Raw genomic sequence first — 17776 nt, forward strand, 5'->3', positions numbered from 1 at the left:
GGTGGGGCTCGGCGAACCGCTGCGCCGAGGAGGGAGGGAGGGAGGGGGGTGTGGTGACATGAGAAAGCGCGCGATACCCCGCGAACCGGTGACGTCACAGAGAGGGGGTGGGGGGAGGCGACTATTGTGTAGCAGGAAGCGGCTCGCTAGCGGGGCGGAAGTGACGGCGTGGGTCCGGCGGGTGGGCGCAGGCTGCGGCGCGGGTGTCGCCGGGAGAGAGAGCGCGGCCCAGTCCCTTTGTTGCGGTAACGCTGCCCGGGGGGGTTGGGGGGGAGAGAGAGAGCGGAGCCTGAGGCAGGGACACCCCCACACACACACACCATCCCTCTCACACCCCCACACACCAGCCCTCTCGCACCCCCCACACACCAGCCCTCTCGCACCCCCCCCCCCCCAACACATACACACACACACACACACACAACAACATGGACTCGGACGAGGGCTACATGTATGATGAGGATGAGTACAGCGAGGAGAGCGAGCCCGAGGATAACTTCGAGATCGGCGAGGTGGAGATGCAGGAGCCCGGCCTGGAGCCCGGGCAGGATGGCGACGGGGTTGGCGGAGGCGGCGGCGGCCTTGGAGGCCTCGGCGGGCTGGGCGGCCTGGGCGCCGAGCAAGAGGAGGAGGATTACCGCTACGAGGTGTTGAGCGCCGAGCAGATCGTCCAGCACATGGTGGAGTGCATCCGGGAGGTCAACGAGGTCATCGAGGTAAGGCAGAGCCGGCTAGGACGCCGCAGGAAAACCCGCCGAAAGCCTGAGCGAGCAGGCCTCAGACATGGGGCCTAGCCATCAGTGTGGTATATAAAAGGACCCGGCTGGGTAGGGAGTTACCCTGCAGTGTTGGAAGAGGAAAGGTGGTGGTGGTGGAAGCTGGAAAATGGGGAAGACCTAGACCTCGGGCAGAATGAGGGGAAGGCAAGAGGAGGGTAGTGAGCCAGTCTGTGTGGGCAGAATGAGTGAGTGATTTCTCCCTGCTTTTCATGGACTTGGTATGACTGACCAGTTTTGATCAGGATTCTGGGCTTCACTGGGATTTTGAACAAGTGCCAGGAGGGCAGCTAGTTTTTTTTGGTCAGTTAGTATGTATCTGATTCCAGGCTTTGTCGAATATATTGACATGAATTCTCTGCTCATTGTGTGTGAGGTACCCTAATGAAATCTTCATGAACCCCTGATTGTTTCCAGTTATGTCAGTTGTATTTTTCCTCTGTGCTTAATATTTCTGGTTGAGGAAATTACCTGAATTGGGGTAGTTCTAATTTATCAATGGGAGTTTCTAGAGTTTTTTTTCTGCCTATGATTTTGATTGCACTGCAGTTTTACTGTACTGGTTGAAATTGATATTTGGATCACTTGGAGCAACCAATGCGGTAGCGGTGGGGATGTGATTAGGGGAGAGAGAGTGGACCCTGAGGCAAGGACACCCAGTAACCAAGCTGGCTGCTGTTCATTCAGTTGTCTTCTCATCAATAGTTTTCTGCTATGTTGGTGTCCTGCGCTGTCCTTGCCACATCACCTTGCCATCTTGATAAAAAAAGAAAATCTAATTACCCAAGTTGACAAGATCTTTGTGTTCATACAACTATTGGCAAAGGTGTGATCTCACCACAAGTCAGCATATAGTTCTCTGTCTGTAACATTTGGAAGTGGATGGGAGCACATAATATTGAGCTGGAGTTTTTTTATGTGGGAGTTTGACCGTCGTTTTGCAAGAGGTTCAGGTGAGAGCTTACCTGGAACAGATAATTGTATTGATGCTTTATTTGACTTTTTTTAACAAAGTTGCTGTAAACATGTGAAGCTGCTGGCCTCCACACTTTGAACTGCTTACAGCTGATATATTTATGCCCATTTTCCATAGCCTAATTGTCCATTGTCGATTGTTGTAAAAACACACCTGGTTCACCATGTCCTTTAGGGAAGGAAATCTGTCATCCTTTCCTGGTCTGGCCTACATGTGACTCCAGAGCCACAGCAATGTGGTTGACTCTTAAATACTCTGGGAAATGGCCTAGCAAGCCACTCAGTTGTATCAAACTGCTAAAAAGAATGAAACCGGACGGACCACCCAGCATCAGCCTAGGCACTGGAAATTATGGCAAACTCGGTCCTATCGACCCTGTAAAGTCCTCCTTACTAACGTCTGAGGACTAGTGCCAAAATTGGGAGAGCTGTCTCACACACTAGTCAAGCAACAGCCTGACATAGTCATCCTCACAGAATCATACCTTACAGATAGTGCCCCAGATACCACTGTTACCATCCCTGGGTGTGTCCTGTCCCACTGGCAGGAGAGAGCCAGCAGAGGTGGCTGCACCATGGTATACAGTCGGGAGAGAGTTGCGTTGGGAGTCCTCAACATCGACTCCAGATCCCATGAAGTCTCATGGCATCAGGTCAAACATGGGCTAGGAAACCTCCTGTTGATTACCATGTGCTGCCCCTCCTCAGCTGATGAATAAGTGCTCCTCCATCTTGAACACCACTTGGGGGAAGGCTGGAGGGTGGCAAGGGCACAGAATGTACTCTGGGTGGGGTCTTCAATGCCCATCACCAAGCTGGCCGAGTCCTGAAGGACTGGGTCTGTGGCAGGCGGTGAGGGAACCATCAAGACTGACATACTTGACCCCATCCTCACCAACCTGCTTGCCACAGATGCATCTGTCCGGTAGGAGTATCGGTAGGAGGGACTGCCATGCGATCCTTGTGGAGACGAAATCCCATCTTCACATTGAGGATACCCGCCATCATGTGGCACTACCACTGTGCTAACGGATAGATTTCGAACAAATCTAGCAACTCAAGACTGAGCATCCATGAGGCATTGTGGGCCATCAGCAGCAGCAGAATTGTACTCAACCTCAATCTGTAACCTCATGCCCTGCCATATCCTCCATTACCATCAAGCCAGGGAACTAATCCTGATTCGATGAAGAGTGCAAGAGGGCATGCCAGGAGCAGCACCAGGCATACCTAAAAATGAGGTGTCAACCTGGTGAAGCTACAACACAGGACTACTTGTGTGCCAGACAGCGTAAGCAACAAGTGATTGAGCTAAGTGATTCCACAACAAATGGATCAGATCTAAGCTCTGCAGCCCTACCACATCCAGTCTTGAATAGTGGTGGACAATTAAACAGCTCACTGGAGGAGGAGTCTCCACAAACATCCCCATCCTTAGTTATGGAGGAGTCTAGCACATCAGTGCAAAAGATAAAGTTGAAGCATTTGCAAGAATTTTCAGCCAGAAGTCTTGAGTGGATGATCCATTTCTGCCTCCAGAGGTCCCCAGCATCACAGATGCCAGTTTTCAACCAATTCGATTCACTCCATGTGATATGAAGAAATAGTTGAAGGCACTGGATACTGCAAAGGCTATGGGCCCTTACAACATTCTGGCAATACTGAAGACTTGTACTCCAGAACTTGTTGCACCCATAGCCAAGCTGTTTGAGTACAATCTACTTGCCAATGTGGAAAGTCACCCGGGTATATCCTGTACACAAAAAGCACGTCAAATCCAACCTGACCAATTACTGCCCATCAGTCTACTCTTGATCATCAGTAAAGTGATGGAAGGGGTCATCAGTAGTGCTATCAAGTGGCACTTGCTTAGCGATAACCTGATCTGTTTGGGTTCCACCAGGGCCACTCAGCTCCTAACCTCAGTACAGCCTGAGTTCAAACATTGACAAAACAGCTGAACTCCAAAGATGCGGTGAGAGTGACTGCCCTTGATATCAAAGCTGCAATTGACAGAGTGTAACATCAAGAAGCCCTAGCAAAACTGGAGTCAATGGGAATCGGGGGGCGGGGTGGGGGGGCGGGTACTCTCCACTAATTGGGGTCATACCTAGCACAAAGGAAGATGGCTGTGGTTGTTGGAGGCCAATCATTTCAGTTCCAGGACATCACTGCGGGAGTTCCCCGGGTTAGTGTCCTCAGCCCAACCATCTTCAGCTGCTTCATCAATGACCCCCCTTCCATCATAAGGTCAGAAGTGGGGATGTTAGCACAATGTTCAGCACCATTTGGGACTCCTCACACTGAAACAGGCCATATTGAAATGCAGCAAGACCTGGACAATATCCCGGCTTGGGCAGACAAGTGGCAAGTAACATTTGCACCACAGAAGTGCTAGGCAATGACCATCTCCAACAAGAGAGAATTTAACCATCAGCCCTTGACGTTCAATGGCATTACCATCACTGAATCCACCACTATCAACATCCTCATGGGTTACCATTGACCAGAAATTGAACTGGACTAGCCATATAAATACTGTGGCTACAAGAGCAGATCAGAGGCAAGGAACCTGGCGATGAGTAACTCATCACCTGACTCCCGAAAGCCTGTCCATCATCTACAAGGCACAAGTCAGGAGTGTGATGTAATATTCTCCACTTGCCTGGCTGAATGTGGCTCCAGCAACACTGAAGAAGCTTGACCCCATCTAGGACAAAGCAGCCCACTTGATTGGTACCCCACCCACAAACATTCACCCCCTCCATCACCGACGCACAGTAGCAGCAGTGTGTACCATCTGCAAGATGCACTGCAGGAACTCGCCAAGGTTTGTTAGACAGCACCTTCAAATCCCATGGCCGCTACCGTCTAGAAGAACAAGGGCAGCAGACGGACGGGAACACCATTACCTGGAAGCTCCCCTCCAAGTCATTCACCATCCTGACTTTGAAATATATCGCCCTTCCTTCACTGACACTGGGTCAAAACCCTGGAACCACCCCCCAACAGCCCACATGGACTGCAATGATTCAAGGAGGCAACTCACCACCGCCTTCTCAAGGGTAGTTAAGGATAGGCAATAAATGCTGGCCTAGCCAGCGATGCCCACATCCCATGAATGAATTTTAAAAAAACCTAATGACTCTGCGACTTTGGATACCGGTTCTGACAAAAGGTCTTTGACCTGAAACACTGAATCTGTTTCTCTCTCCAGAGATGCTGCCTGACCTTCTGAGTATTTATAGCATTTTCTGTTTTTATTAACTTAATTTTATTTAGTTCCAGCAGCTTTCCACCAACGTTAAATGGCTATATTTGATGCATGGTCAGGTTGGGGAAGTTTTGGTCTTATTGTTCTGAGATTGTCAGTGCTGGATATTCTATGGACCATGGAGCCTCCCAGCAATGGACGTCTTTAAGAGAAGAAAATTTTTTTGTGACATGCCACCAAGTATTGATCATAGTGAAACAGAATCTGGGAGAAGAAAATGAAGTGAATTATAGTTGGAATTAATGAGCAATGTAGTGAACTTAGTCCTATACATTAAAAGCTACTCTTGGACCTAAGCAAAACAAAAGGTTGGGCTGCATGAAGATCTCATTGCAGTTCCCGACACTGAAAATGCACATTACCATAAACACAGACTGTATTCAGAGCTGATGGAAACATACTTTCTGCAAGGTTATGGTATCCCAATCTATACATGCAAAACCAGGAATAGCGGCCATGTTTGAATCTTGGGGCACCCATCATTAACATGCTGTGGTCGCCATTGACCAGAAACGTAACTGAAGCAGCCACATAAATACTGTGGCTCGTGGCACAGGTTGGCGGCTGGGCCTTCTATGGTAAGTGACTTAACCACCCTCTCTTCCAAAGCCTGTCCACCATCTATAAGGCACAAGTCAGGAGTGTGTTGGAATACTCTCCGCCTGCTTGGATGAGTGCAGCTCCAACAGCAATAAGCAATCTCGACACCATCCTGGACAAAGCAGCCCATTGATTGGCACCACATCCTCCCACTTAAAGATTCAGGCTGCCTAATAAGAAGTGGCCAGGTTTCAATAATCGGACCATGTCTCCTTGAAGACCTGAAGAGACCTTGAGTTTTAGTTGTTGCTCATTGATGTGCTTGGCAACACAACTTGGATTAAATGACAGCACTGAAAGGTCACCAACCTTCTAGGATTCAACATGTTAGTTATATTAATACTTGTGTGTTTCACTGCTCTATTAGCAAAATCAGTATTTGAGTTTATCATTGGGTAATGGGAAGCCTAAATTTGCGAAATGTGTGGTGCCAGCACTAGATATTCTAGCTCAGTTTTCAATTTACCAAGTGTGGATGAGTTTTTTATGATCAGATAAAAGTTAAGCCTGATCCAATCTTTACTTGAGATCATGTCTATGGGGCTTATTGAACAATCAGGAGTGGAAAGTTTGTTTAAATCCTTCCCCCACCCTGATTTGTCAGGGCTGACCTTGAGGCAACCTTTGGAATTCCAGTCAACACACTGAACAGTGGTAGGGAAGTATCCTTTCGGAATTAACATCCAGCTGTGACTGGAACCTGACATTTGAAGTGTTGAAGACTCGTTTCGTTCAGCTGAAGGATTCAGCGTTCCATTAGAAAATTCAATTATGTTGCTTTCTTCTGTAGAGATCCCAGTACACGGATGAGCCTGGAGGTGGTTGGGGGGGGTAATGTATTTTTGGTTGACAATGCCAGAACTGCTAGGAGTGAATTCAATAACCTCTAGGGTGATGAAAATCAGATTCCCCAAGTTATTTACAAAAGCAATTGCTATTTTGAGGAGCAGCTTAATTGGGCTCCAGGGATGGGTCCCCAGGATTTGATGCCCAGACTCCAACTCCGTACAAGTTGATTGCTCTCTCCAATTTGCTCCCCATTTCTGGAATGTGCCAGTACTAGCTGGCATACTGTTTGATGCATACCAGTTGCACGTCAATTCATGGTTCTAATGGCAATTCTTGCGCTTTTTGTAGATGTCAAAGGGATATTTGGGCATGGAGGTAGAGGCACCATATTGTTTGTGTGCACACTTTCCATTGATCAGCCATCAGAATTTCAGCTGATTTCTTCACTCTTGAACCTAGCCTAAACCTAAGGATTAAATCTGGCCTCTCTGGCTCAGTAACACTCTGCCTTTCCTGATTAACCATCAGGAAAATTGGACTTTTTTTTTGAGTTTCATACACTGAAAACTGTGCTTTCAGTGTAACAGTTATGTTAAATTCATAACTTAGATCCTTTTCCACCAGAAATGCAAATGGTGATTTAATTTGAGGTATGTGTGGCTTAATTCAGCCTGTCGTATTATGGTTCCTGCATCAAGTGATGTCATTTTTGATAAGTTACCTTGAGGCAAGTGACTTGTGGATTAGCCCTGACCAACCGATATTTTTATTTCCAAATGTCAAAGTAAGATGCTCTGAAAAGTCCAGAGAGCCTTCCCTTCTTTCTGCTAGAGAGGAGATTGATTTCTTAGAATTGCCTTATTACCAACTGCGAAGCTGGGCAATCCCATGTTTCAGGCTGCAGTTAGCAGTGGCCTGGCTTGATATACTAGCATTTAACACAAGCTGCTGGTGGGAGTATGTAGTTCTCTTTAATGCGTCAGCAGTACATCTCCAGGTTCTGTAAACCTAAACTTGGGTTGTGTTTGGAGGGAGCATTTTGGCCCAGGGAAATGTTGGGGTTACACGTTAGTTGCTGAGGAGCATTTTGAAGGGATGAACTAAATATTGTAAAATTTGAATGTTATTTTATTTGAGTTTATTTCCTTGTAATGTATGTTCTTTGTGAAAGTATTGAGACTCCCCTGCACAGCGAGCTCAAGAGGAGTTTAATATTGACACTTTCTCAAAAAGGTCACAGATTTCCGTAGATATCGTTTGAAGAATGGAACCTCCGATTTTCTACCCAAAATGAGCAGCTGATCAAAATAAACCTTTTCAGCTGGAGCACTTCAGGGTGGACTTTAAATGGCATTAGAATCACAGGCCTGGGTTCTAAACAGGGTGAATGGCTGCCTTCAGTTCACAACTAATGTTGCGCTGACCAGGATCAGTATGGATGATTTTTCCTTTGTTTGAGTGAGATGATGCTAAGCCTGCCCGTCATTACTTTTGAGCTTGTCTCTATGGTGAGTGTGCAGCCAGACTGCTGGCTGTGGTCCAATCCTTGGCTGCTCATGGTTAACTATCTTGTTGCTGTCTCCCAGAGGTAGCCAGGATGGCAGCAGTTTGTTCTTCCCAGCAGAAACTGAAATTTGTGCCTGGGTGGGGCCGTTTGCTTCTGAATCATGTTGTAGGCGACCATTACTCATGGGAGCAAAGGCTTCCTACATTGTGTTGTTAGGGTTATTGTAAGTTTGACACATTCTGCCACGACCATCAAACAATCATTAAAATGGTGGAAGGTCCCTGTTTAAATGTGCATTTAAATGTCGGCAGAGTGATGTATTGCTCTTTACCTCCTGCTCATACAGCGAGTGTATGGTCTGTAAATAGATTTTAATGTTTATTTGCTGTTGCAGCTTTCAATGGATCAGGATCTAAATTAACAAGATGGGAATGTTTACAATAATGTGGCAGAACCACACTTGCTGGCTTTGTAAGGAGCTTCTTCCTACATCCTGTTGAACTGTGAAAAATACCTAATGATATATGTTCTGTCCTTCCAAACTTAGGCTATGTCTGGAGCGAACATGTTGAGTTGTGTAACATAGTGGTAGCGGTTTGAGAGGCTGTGAAGAATGTCACACACCAATTCTCTAAAAATCTTAGACAGAACATTGTTGGGTTAATTCATTTGGCATGCTTTAACACAAGTGACTGTTGAGATGATGATGTTATTTAAAAGGGAACTGGATAAACATTTCATAGGAATGATTACAGAAAGATACAGGAAAGGGCATGGAAATTTGGATTTGAGTGGATGGCTGAACATCTGAATGCGTGTGCTATTTCCCATTAGAAAGCATTAGTTGCTCTAATCTTATATCTTGTCTGATGTATTGGACCATTCTACAGCAGGGGAAAAAGTCTCTAGGGATGTAATCCTGTTAGGAGTGACTTAGAGGTTTGTTGCTAAGGTTTACAGCATACTCTGAACCCTTTGGTAGATGTGTTTTTGATGGTTCCCACCCACTCATTTTGTTCTGTGTAATGTATGTTATCTGGGCTGTAAGGTATTTGTGCCTTAATTTGGTTCCAATGATCCATTCAGTTATTTTAAAACATGTTGTTGCAAAAACCAAGTTTCATAGGGGATGGGGGATTGATGGTGGTGCTTATCTGCATCATTGAGGTTTCTCGCCACATACAGCTAAGTTTTATTGTAGCTCAAGAAGGCCCCTGGAATCTTTTCCAGCAGCTTTGAAATGCTCTTGGCTTTTGCTTTGTGGCCTGCTTACTAGTGTGCTCCTGGTTTGTATGTCAGGTGTCAAACACTTGGCCCAATGGTAGCACACTTGCCTCTGAATCAAACTTCTCCACAAAACGTGAGCACCTAATTTTAGCTGACACTGTTGGAAGTGCTGTCTTTCGGATACTAAATGGAAGCTTCCCCACGCCCTCACCTATTGAGATGTATGTGGAAGATCCCACAGAACTGCTTGAAGAAAAGCACGCAGCTCATCTGGTGTCCTGGTCAACATTCCTCTGTCAGCCACCACCACCACCAAAACAGATTAACTATGCTTTTTTCTCACTATTTTCTTTTTGTGGGCAAAGTGCGTTTACCCTCATGCCAAAAATAAGAAGTAATTCAATATTGGAAAATAAATGCTAACCTTGCTAGTGTTGCCCACATCCCATAAATAAATTCTTAAAAAATTAAAAATTAGCCACAAAGATTCTTGTAGAAATCCAAACACAGTCCCAAAACTGTGTTTAACTTATTCAACTATTTTAAACCAATGCCCCGTCATTGCCCCATGATTGAAAGGGGCATAGGAAAGCTTCCTGCATTAATGTTATCCACTCTACATTTTTAGTTATAAAGTGAGGAATATCATCATCGTTCCTGAAGAATTGAATATTTTTCAAGGTTTTTGTGGTATGGCCTCCCTTACTTCCCACTCTGTCCCTGTTGATTGCAGATTCAGCAGATACAGGCAGATTGGTGAAAAAAGAAAGACAGATTTGTATTTCTGTAGTGCCTTTCACAACCTTAGGGTGTCCCAAAACGCTTTCCGCAGGCACTAATGTACCTACTTGTGAAGTGTAGCCACGTTGTGATGCAGGAAACGCGCCAGCCAATTTGGACCTTTTGGCAAAATGGGCAACACAGGAGAGGTTGGTGTTGGGTTTTTTTGGACTTCCTTGTTCCTCATAAATATAATGTAAACTGTGTCCCATCCTTGTCTCAGGTTCTCTCTTGGACATGAAGCATTTGAGATGTTTCATTTCTTTATTTGGAGTGTTTTTTGCTACCATCTTGTATAATGTAATCTGAAATACACATGGCGTGGAAACAGCTCACACGGCACACATGGTACCTTACTCTTGAAGGAACAGTGTCCCTTCACCCGCCAGCATGGACCTTAACTGGAATAGCAGCATAAATACACACAAGATCAGATCAAAGGCTGGGTATTCTGTGGGGAAGTAACTCACCAGCAGACTTTGCAAAGCCTTTCCGCCATCTACAAAGAACAAGTCAGAAGTGTGACAGATCTGCCTGGATGAGTGCAGCTCCAGGAGCACTCAAAGCTCAACACTGTCCAGGACAAAGCAACCCGCTTGATTGGCACATTATCCACCACCTTAAGCATTCACACCCTTCACCATCATACACAGAGACAGCAGTGTGTACAATCTACACACTGCCAAGGCTTCAATAACACCTTCCAAACCCACTACCTTGTAGGTTGGGGACACCACCACCTGGAGGTTTCCCTCCAAGTAACACCATCCTGACTTGGAACTATATCACTGTTCCTTCATTGTCACTGGATCAAAATCCTGGAACTCCCTCCCTAACATCATTGTGCATGTGCATCACATGGACTAGTGATTCAAGAAGGCGGCTCACCACCATCCTAAGGGCAATTAAGGATGGCCAATAAATGCTGTTCTTGCCAGCAATGTCCACATCCCATGAAGAAATTTTAGGTGTATACCAGCCATGTGTTAACCAAGGTATTAATGGAGTGTTTTTATTTACAATTTTGCAATTCTAGATCTCTCAACTCCAAATTGTGTGTGTGACGGTTGAGTCACACACTCTTCATAAGTTCCTGTGAGGTAGGGCATATGGTAATGCTATCAACTGAATAAATAAAATTGAATAAAAAGCTTATGTATAAAAATGCGCTCACCTATAACTAGGGTTGTTGACATTTTATGAAGACCATTGTATGTTTTTAATCATTCCATGTCATTTGGCCCTGAGTACACTAGTGTCTTATTACACAGCAACCTGAGACTCATGACCTCAGCTACCTTATAATGCTTGATTGTGTTTGATGGATTCCTATACTTGTGCTGCTAGGTAGGGTGGGATTTTCCATGTTTACTCATTGTTAGGTGAGCCTGAAAGTCCCAGCTTTAAGAGTGAATACAAGTCCGTTACTGATGGTGGCAGTGCTGAATGAGAAATTAATTTACACAACATCATACGTAACTGAAATAGCTGTGTTTTGCATAAAGCAGATCTCTTTAAAGTACACTGGCTGTTTAGAGCAGCTGTTTTGTGCCTAAACCGTATTAGTGGTGGTTAAGTGAGTAGTGTTGGGGGAAGCTCCTGTCTCCTTCAGCCAGTGCAGTTGAAACTTTAACTACATGTACCAATTGGAACAAGCAGACTGGGCTGTAATTTAACAACTGCTCGACAAATGCACCACGGCCTCAATCCTACTGTTGGCCTACATTATGTTTATTTGTGTGATGAATCTGCAACCCTCTGTCTCAAAGGTGGAAATTATACTTGAAATGCATCACGCAATATTTCAGTGCATCGACTGAAGTGTTTTCTTCCAGCTGTGGAGCTTTAACGCCAATTTGACAATCCTGGATCTCATTCATATGTCAACTGTGTCCCTTATACAAAATTTAGTACTGGAGGAATCCCAGAGAACAGTTAACACCAACTGTTGTCTGCAGTTAAAGATCTGAATCACAGGAAGTGTGCTTCAAACTAAGGACGTTGTGTAATTTGATCTTGTCTTTTACCTCCAGAATCCAGCCACTATCACGAGGATACTTCTCAGCCACTTCAACTGGGATAAGGAGAAACTAATGGAAAGGTAAGTTGTCTGTGTAGGGAAGATAATGGGCCTATGTACCGTATAAGAGTGTCAGCTCTTGAGGGTAAGGGGCAATGTCAACATAATTTCATATGGTGGAGTTAACAGGCCTTCCCATCTAGAAACATCTATCTTTGGTAATTGGGTTGAACAATTTTAATGGGAAACAAACATAATGCATTCCTACAAGGAAAGGATCAAAGTTAGGCCCTGATGACCACAGATCCATTGTGCAAAGTCATGAAAATCACACTTGGCTGCAGCAGCCTGTTCCCTGGTCAGTAAGTTGACATCTGAGTGAATTGGTGCAATTTGTGATGTTTTTGGGGTTATTGAAGGAGAGATTCTTGATTTCTAGAATGAAACTATAATAAGTGATTGGCATTGTGGCATATTCTATAGAGTGAGACATTTTAACATCATTAAAGTTGCTATTACATGTAGATCTTCTGTAGTTTGCTTGGTCAGAAATTGGTCTCTGAGCCAATTCCCTGTGTTTATATTGTTAAATCCTGATGGTAGACTCGTGGCCTCACAAACATGGAGTTGAGATTAGGGAGACATTTTGAGAAATATAAGTTTAGGGATCTGATATGAAGACATCAGCTTCCCAAGTTTCAAACAGTAACACTAAATATAATATTGCCATGACAGGCTGGCTCACCTCTGTTGGCATATCTGGTGATCTGTTGAACTGGGTTTATAACGTCAATGCAATTGCAAGCAGTGTGTCCGGAATAAATGGATGTTTGGCTCATTATTATTAATTGTAAAATCTATTTTGCTTCAATTTTGTCTTCAGTTACTTGCAGCAGAAATTTGCACAGTGTAAGTTTGTATTTAGAAGAAGTAAGAGATTTAAAAGTAAGTTCTAGTTGAAAATTGCTGAAGGGCCAATTTCAGTTATTAAATAAAAATGGCAAAAAAGCCAATTGCAAATGTAACTACGGGCACTTAAAGCTGTCTGGCTGATCGCTCAGCATTCTGTTTTGAAATTGACCAGAGAGATGCTGGCATAGTGATGCAATGATACGTTGTGCTGAAGACAACCTAGAGAAAGCTATGAATCCACTTGCAAGGCCACGCTATTTAGTGCTCCTTTTGTTTCCTTATCGCATTTCCCGCTTGCCTGTTCATGTTTTACAGTACTCTAATAAGCATACGAAATAGCAGGAATAGGCCACACAGCCCCTCAAACATAATTCTCCATTTAATAAAATCATGGCTGATCCTCCACTCCACTTTCTCATATCCTTTGATTTGAAAGTCCATAAAGACCTTTTGGCCTCTGTTTTTAATATACTCAGTGACTGAGTATGCACAATGCCCTGCGTGGGTGGAGAATTCCAAAGATTCAAAACCTTCTGAGAGAAATTTCTCATCTCAACTTTAAATGGATGATCCCTTATCCTGAGATTATAACCCCCAGTTCCAGCCATGGAACAACTTTGCACCATTTGCCTTGAATAGCAGGATTACGCTTGCCACCTTCCAATGCACTGGACCCATTCCAGATTCTTGGAAGTTCTGGAAGATTACAATCAGTGCATCCACTTTTTCTGCAGCCACCTCTTTTTAACTTAGGGTGCAGGCCATCAGGTCCAGGAGATTTTGTCAGCTTTCAGTCACATTAATTTCTCCAGTGTTTTTGTTTCTTTACTAATATTAATTACTTTAAGTTAGTTAAGTTAACTCTGGTTAGTCCTTTGAGCTCCACTATTTCTGGTATGGGTTTTGTTCTTTTACTGTGAAAACAGTCCCACACTATTTGTTTGAAGCCTTTGTGATTACCTTATTCCCCATAATTTCTGCTGTCTCAGTCTCTAAGGGGCTTGTGTTTAATTTTGCTACTCTATTCCTTTTTACCTATTTATAGAAGATCTTACCTGTTTTTATCTTTCTGGCTGATTTACTCTCATTCTATTTTATCCTTTTACATTTTTTTTGCTCACCTTTTAGTTTCTAAAACTCCCAATCCTCAAGCTTATTACCCTTTTTGGCAATGTTATGACCTGTTGAGTGTACAGTGGGATTTTAAAGGGTGAGTGCTGTGTGTTTTAAGGAGGGGGACTTGTATCAGGAATGAGAGGGAACATTTCTTTCCTGTAAGGTTTTGGTGGGGTGAAACAGAAAAGAATTGCGAACAGGTGGGAACCTGCAGGTCCCTGGATTAACGTGCAGTAATGATGAATTACCAGAGGAGACTCCTTTCTGTGATGGTGGGGGGTACAGGTGCTTCAGTGTCCCTAGTTTACTGGATCTGGTGGCTGGGGGGCACGGATGGGAGAGCTCTGGAGTCCCTATGTAATATTACTGTAGAGGGACTCTGATCTTGTTCATACTTGCCTACTAAAGACAACAAAGTGAAGCTGCCTTGCTTTGCATTCACTTCTGTGGTTCTATCAGTGGGGATTTAGTTCAGGCATTGGTGTCTGGTCCTGGAACTGCTAGTTAGACCATTACCTCAAGACCAGTGAGACATTTGAATGACTGCACACACTGGTGGTTGCCCACCCCATGGGCTCAGCAGGATGAATTTTAGACTACCAGTAGATTGGACACATTGCAAAAACAGCCACGAGTAGAAATGCTTCTGCAAAATGAGCACAATTGTCAAGTGACTCGTCAGCTCACTCCAGCCGCTGGTATTGGGTGCACAGCTTTGGCTTTGCTACAACCATCAAACTTTGTAATGAGATTATGCAGCAGCAGATGGAGGCGTCTCGGATGATAGACAGTGAACAATCATGGCTCCATCTACCTCACTGGTGCCCATTCAATTACATTTTCCTACCAGAGTGAAAGATGTTCATGGCCTGAATTATTCCATGGCATTATAGTGACACTGGATCATGAAGTGTAACTGGACTTGGATTTTTTTTCCCACTATTTACATGGCATTCACCCTGGCTGAATCATTAATGGTTCAATTCTGCCACCATGAGTATACCAATTAAATTATATGGAGCAGCACTCCTCTCTTTCTAAAATTGTTGTATTTGATTGTGGGTCTGCCGAGCTGATTGGTTACCACTGGCTGCTTACCTGTACCTCTGTCAGATCCATTCAACAGGCAACCTGCTGTGCAGCGATGAGCTCTCTTTTGTGTTTGTACAGACATAGAAAATCAAGAAAAGACCTTCAGTGTTAACACTAGCTATTAGGCAGTACAAATTTTGAGCACCGCCTCTCGTGGGGAGACTTTTATTAGATATCTTTCTGGAACATTATTTAGTTAAACGTTAAACCCATCAATGTTAACACCTAGGAGTGGGCAGTAAAGGGAGGGAAAGCTATAGCAGATTTCAGGACCAGTTGCAAGAGACTTGTTGCTAGATTAATTTAATTAATGCCCTCGGATATCTGCTGATGTCAAGAGCAACATTAGACTGTATAAGTCTCAGACACAACAGACTTAGCAACCCATCTTTATCTGCCCTAACCTGTCTGCCGGACACATAGACACCACTCTCTTGAACTCTGTGTAACATATATTCTACATATAGTATGTTATGTTGTATATATGGGAGCTTTGTTCATTCAAATCAATGCCCCAGGAAACTCAATGTGCTGTCTGGGCCATGTATTGGAGATACTGATCCCTGTCCAAGCACCTGATACGCACTTGCACCATGCAAAGCCCTGCTTCAAGAATACTAAATCCTAGAAATTGCCCATAGTTTATAACTCCAGAATGTAAAGAAAATTAGATCAGTTGCATTTGATGTTGGGATCGGGAATTAACCAATCTCAAAAATGTTATTAATTATGTGTAATTCGTAGAGGAGTCATTTGGATTATCCTTCACTAAACAAATGCCCATAATTTACCTCAACTAAACTCAGAACAATTTGACTGGCACGCTCTTTCTGCAACCTCTCAGTTAATTTATTGCCAGAGTCTTCAGGATTCTCTTCACTTTCTAAGCCTTTGTCCATTACAAGGTCATGGCCTCACAGGCTTGTTCTCCCCTTCCACCTCTTATTATGAATTGTTGCTAATGTTGAACATGGCTGTGGCTAATCCCAACATACATGGGAGTGACCAGAAATTTGTCTTGGGTTGTGGTGTGCAGCTAAAAAGCAAATTGGCAGGAAATTGCTTTGTAAAACTAGCCAATCTCCTGTGGATAAAAGGAAAAAACTGCAGATGCTGGAAATCCAAAACAAAAAAAAACCTGGAAAAACTCAGCAGGTCTGACAGCATCTGTGGAGAGGAACACAGTTAACGTTGCGAGTCCGTATGACTCTTTAACAGTGGAGTTGTTCACCACTTGTTAAGATCAGGTGTGGTCTTCATGTGAAGCAGAATTAAAGAGCGGGATAATTGGGACAGGGTAAGTAGATGATATTAGTTGCTGTTTTATTAAGCCATACATTTTGTTATTTTTATATTTTCATTATAAATTCCTGTACCCACATTTATACTGGAAACTGTTAATGTAAACTTGTCACGCTGTAATTACGCTCTTTTACCAGTGATGGGGTTGTGGTGCCTCCACTAAGGGGTGTGTAGTTGCAGCATGACAGATTTACATAAACAGTTACATAGTGTGTACACAGGAAATTATATTGGGAGAAGGTTGATAATTAAGTGTATGCAAACATAAAGTTTTCCATTGATATGCTTCTATACATTAAGGCACCTGTTATGAAAATGTTTCTATATGAAGCAGATGAAAATTGAACAAAATTTATTCATTTTTGCAATGGCTGCATTGCTTCTTACAGATACTTTGATGGAAACTTGGAGAAACTTTTTGCAGAATGTCATGTAGTAAACCCTTATAAAAAATCTCGAACACGCCAGATGAACACTCGATCATCCTCACAGGACATGGTTTGTGCGATCTGCTACCTGAATTATCCTAACTCGGTGAGTCTCAGACTGAAGAGCATAAGGTGCAACTTTCTGATGTAGCCAGAGTTCAGCCAGCCACAAACGATGTCTCATAAGTAATAAGATTTTACAACTGTGCACAGTGGGTTTCATGAAATCTCTTTGTTAGTTGCAGGAATAATCATTCAAGTTACTGAGATTGGAGCAGCTTAAGTGTATAAGATCCTGGGGAAAATTCCTGAGCAATACGCAAGCTCAACAGATCAGTCGGGTAGTGAGTCACCTCTAAAATAAGTCATCCTGCTCCTTGCTCAATGCTGCAGTGTCCTTGACCATTTAGGGTAACCCAAGGATGTGTAACTCCCAATTGCTGCTCACTGTAGCAAATGACAAGTAAGCTACAGCTCTCTTCTGTAGGATACTTTATAGCCTACTATGAGACCAATCCTATATAAGTTATAGTAGTATTTTTGCTTTGTTCGTGGACAACATGCAACTTTTTAACAAGAAAAATGTTGCAATCTCTCTCATTTTTTGAGCTTACTGAGATCTGGTTCTGGTACAGGTGCCGTGTTTTTTAAAAAAAAATTGGCAGGGAGATTTTTCATAATGACAAATTCTAATAGTTTCTGTTTAAGTTTTTGTCCCGCTTGTACACCCTGGTGAACCATGGCACTCATTGAAATTACTCAGTGGATCAAAATTCTTTTGTTGTGTTTGGAGAGATCACATGCTCTTTTTAAGAGGTGGCGTATTAATCATACTGGTTAATAATCCCAACTCGAAAGGACTCTGCCAAGTGATGTCTTTAATATTAAAAAATCCTTAATTACTGAAAGGAATATTTTCAGTAACACTGACCAGATCCTGTGTAAAGTAGGTTGAGGGAGCCCCAGTTTTGTTGCCAT

General features: G+C 43.6%; 1 protein-coding gene across 2 annotated transcripts in view; it reads left to right on the forward strand.

Annotated features, from left to right (window-relative positions):
* The first annotated feature begins 267 nt into the window (after positions 1-267).
* Positions 268-17776, forward strand: part of LOC144670048 (E3 ubiquitin-protein ligase ARIH1) — a 52725-nt gene continuing 35216 nt past the window's right edge. Inside the window, exons 1-3 of one of the 2 annotated variants that reach the window (XM_078532405.1) lie at positions 268-716; positions 11962-12029; positions 16760-16904. In XM_078532405.1, the coding sequence (XP_078388531.1) occupies positions 429-716; positions 11962-12029; positions 16760-16904 (501 nt within the window). In that variant the 5' untranslated portion in view covers positions 268-428. The remainder of the gene's footprint in view (positions 717-11961; positions 12030-16759; positions 16905-17776) is intronic. The other variant, XM_078532404.1, reaches the window with a different exon arrangement.

Source organism: Cetorhinus maximus, chromosome 30, assembly GCF_964194155.1.
Source record: "Cetorhinus maximus chromosome 30, sCetMax3.hap1.1, whole genome shotgun sequence".
Lineage (NCBI taxonomy): Eukaryota > Metazoa > Chordata > Chondrichthyes > Lamniformes > Cetorhinidae > Cetorhinus > Cetorhinus maximus.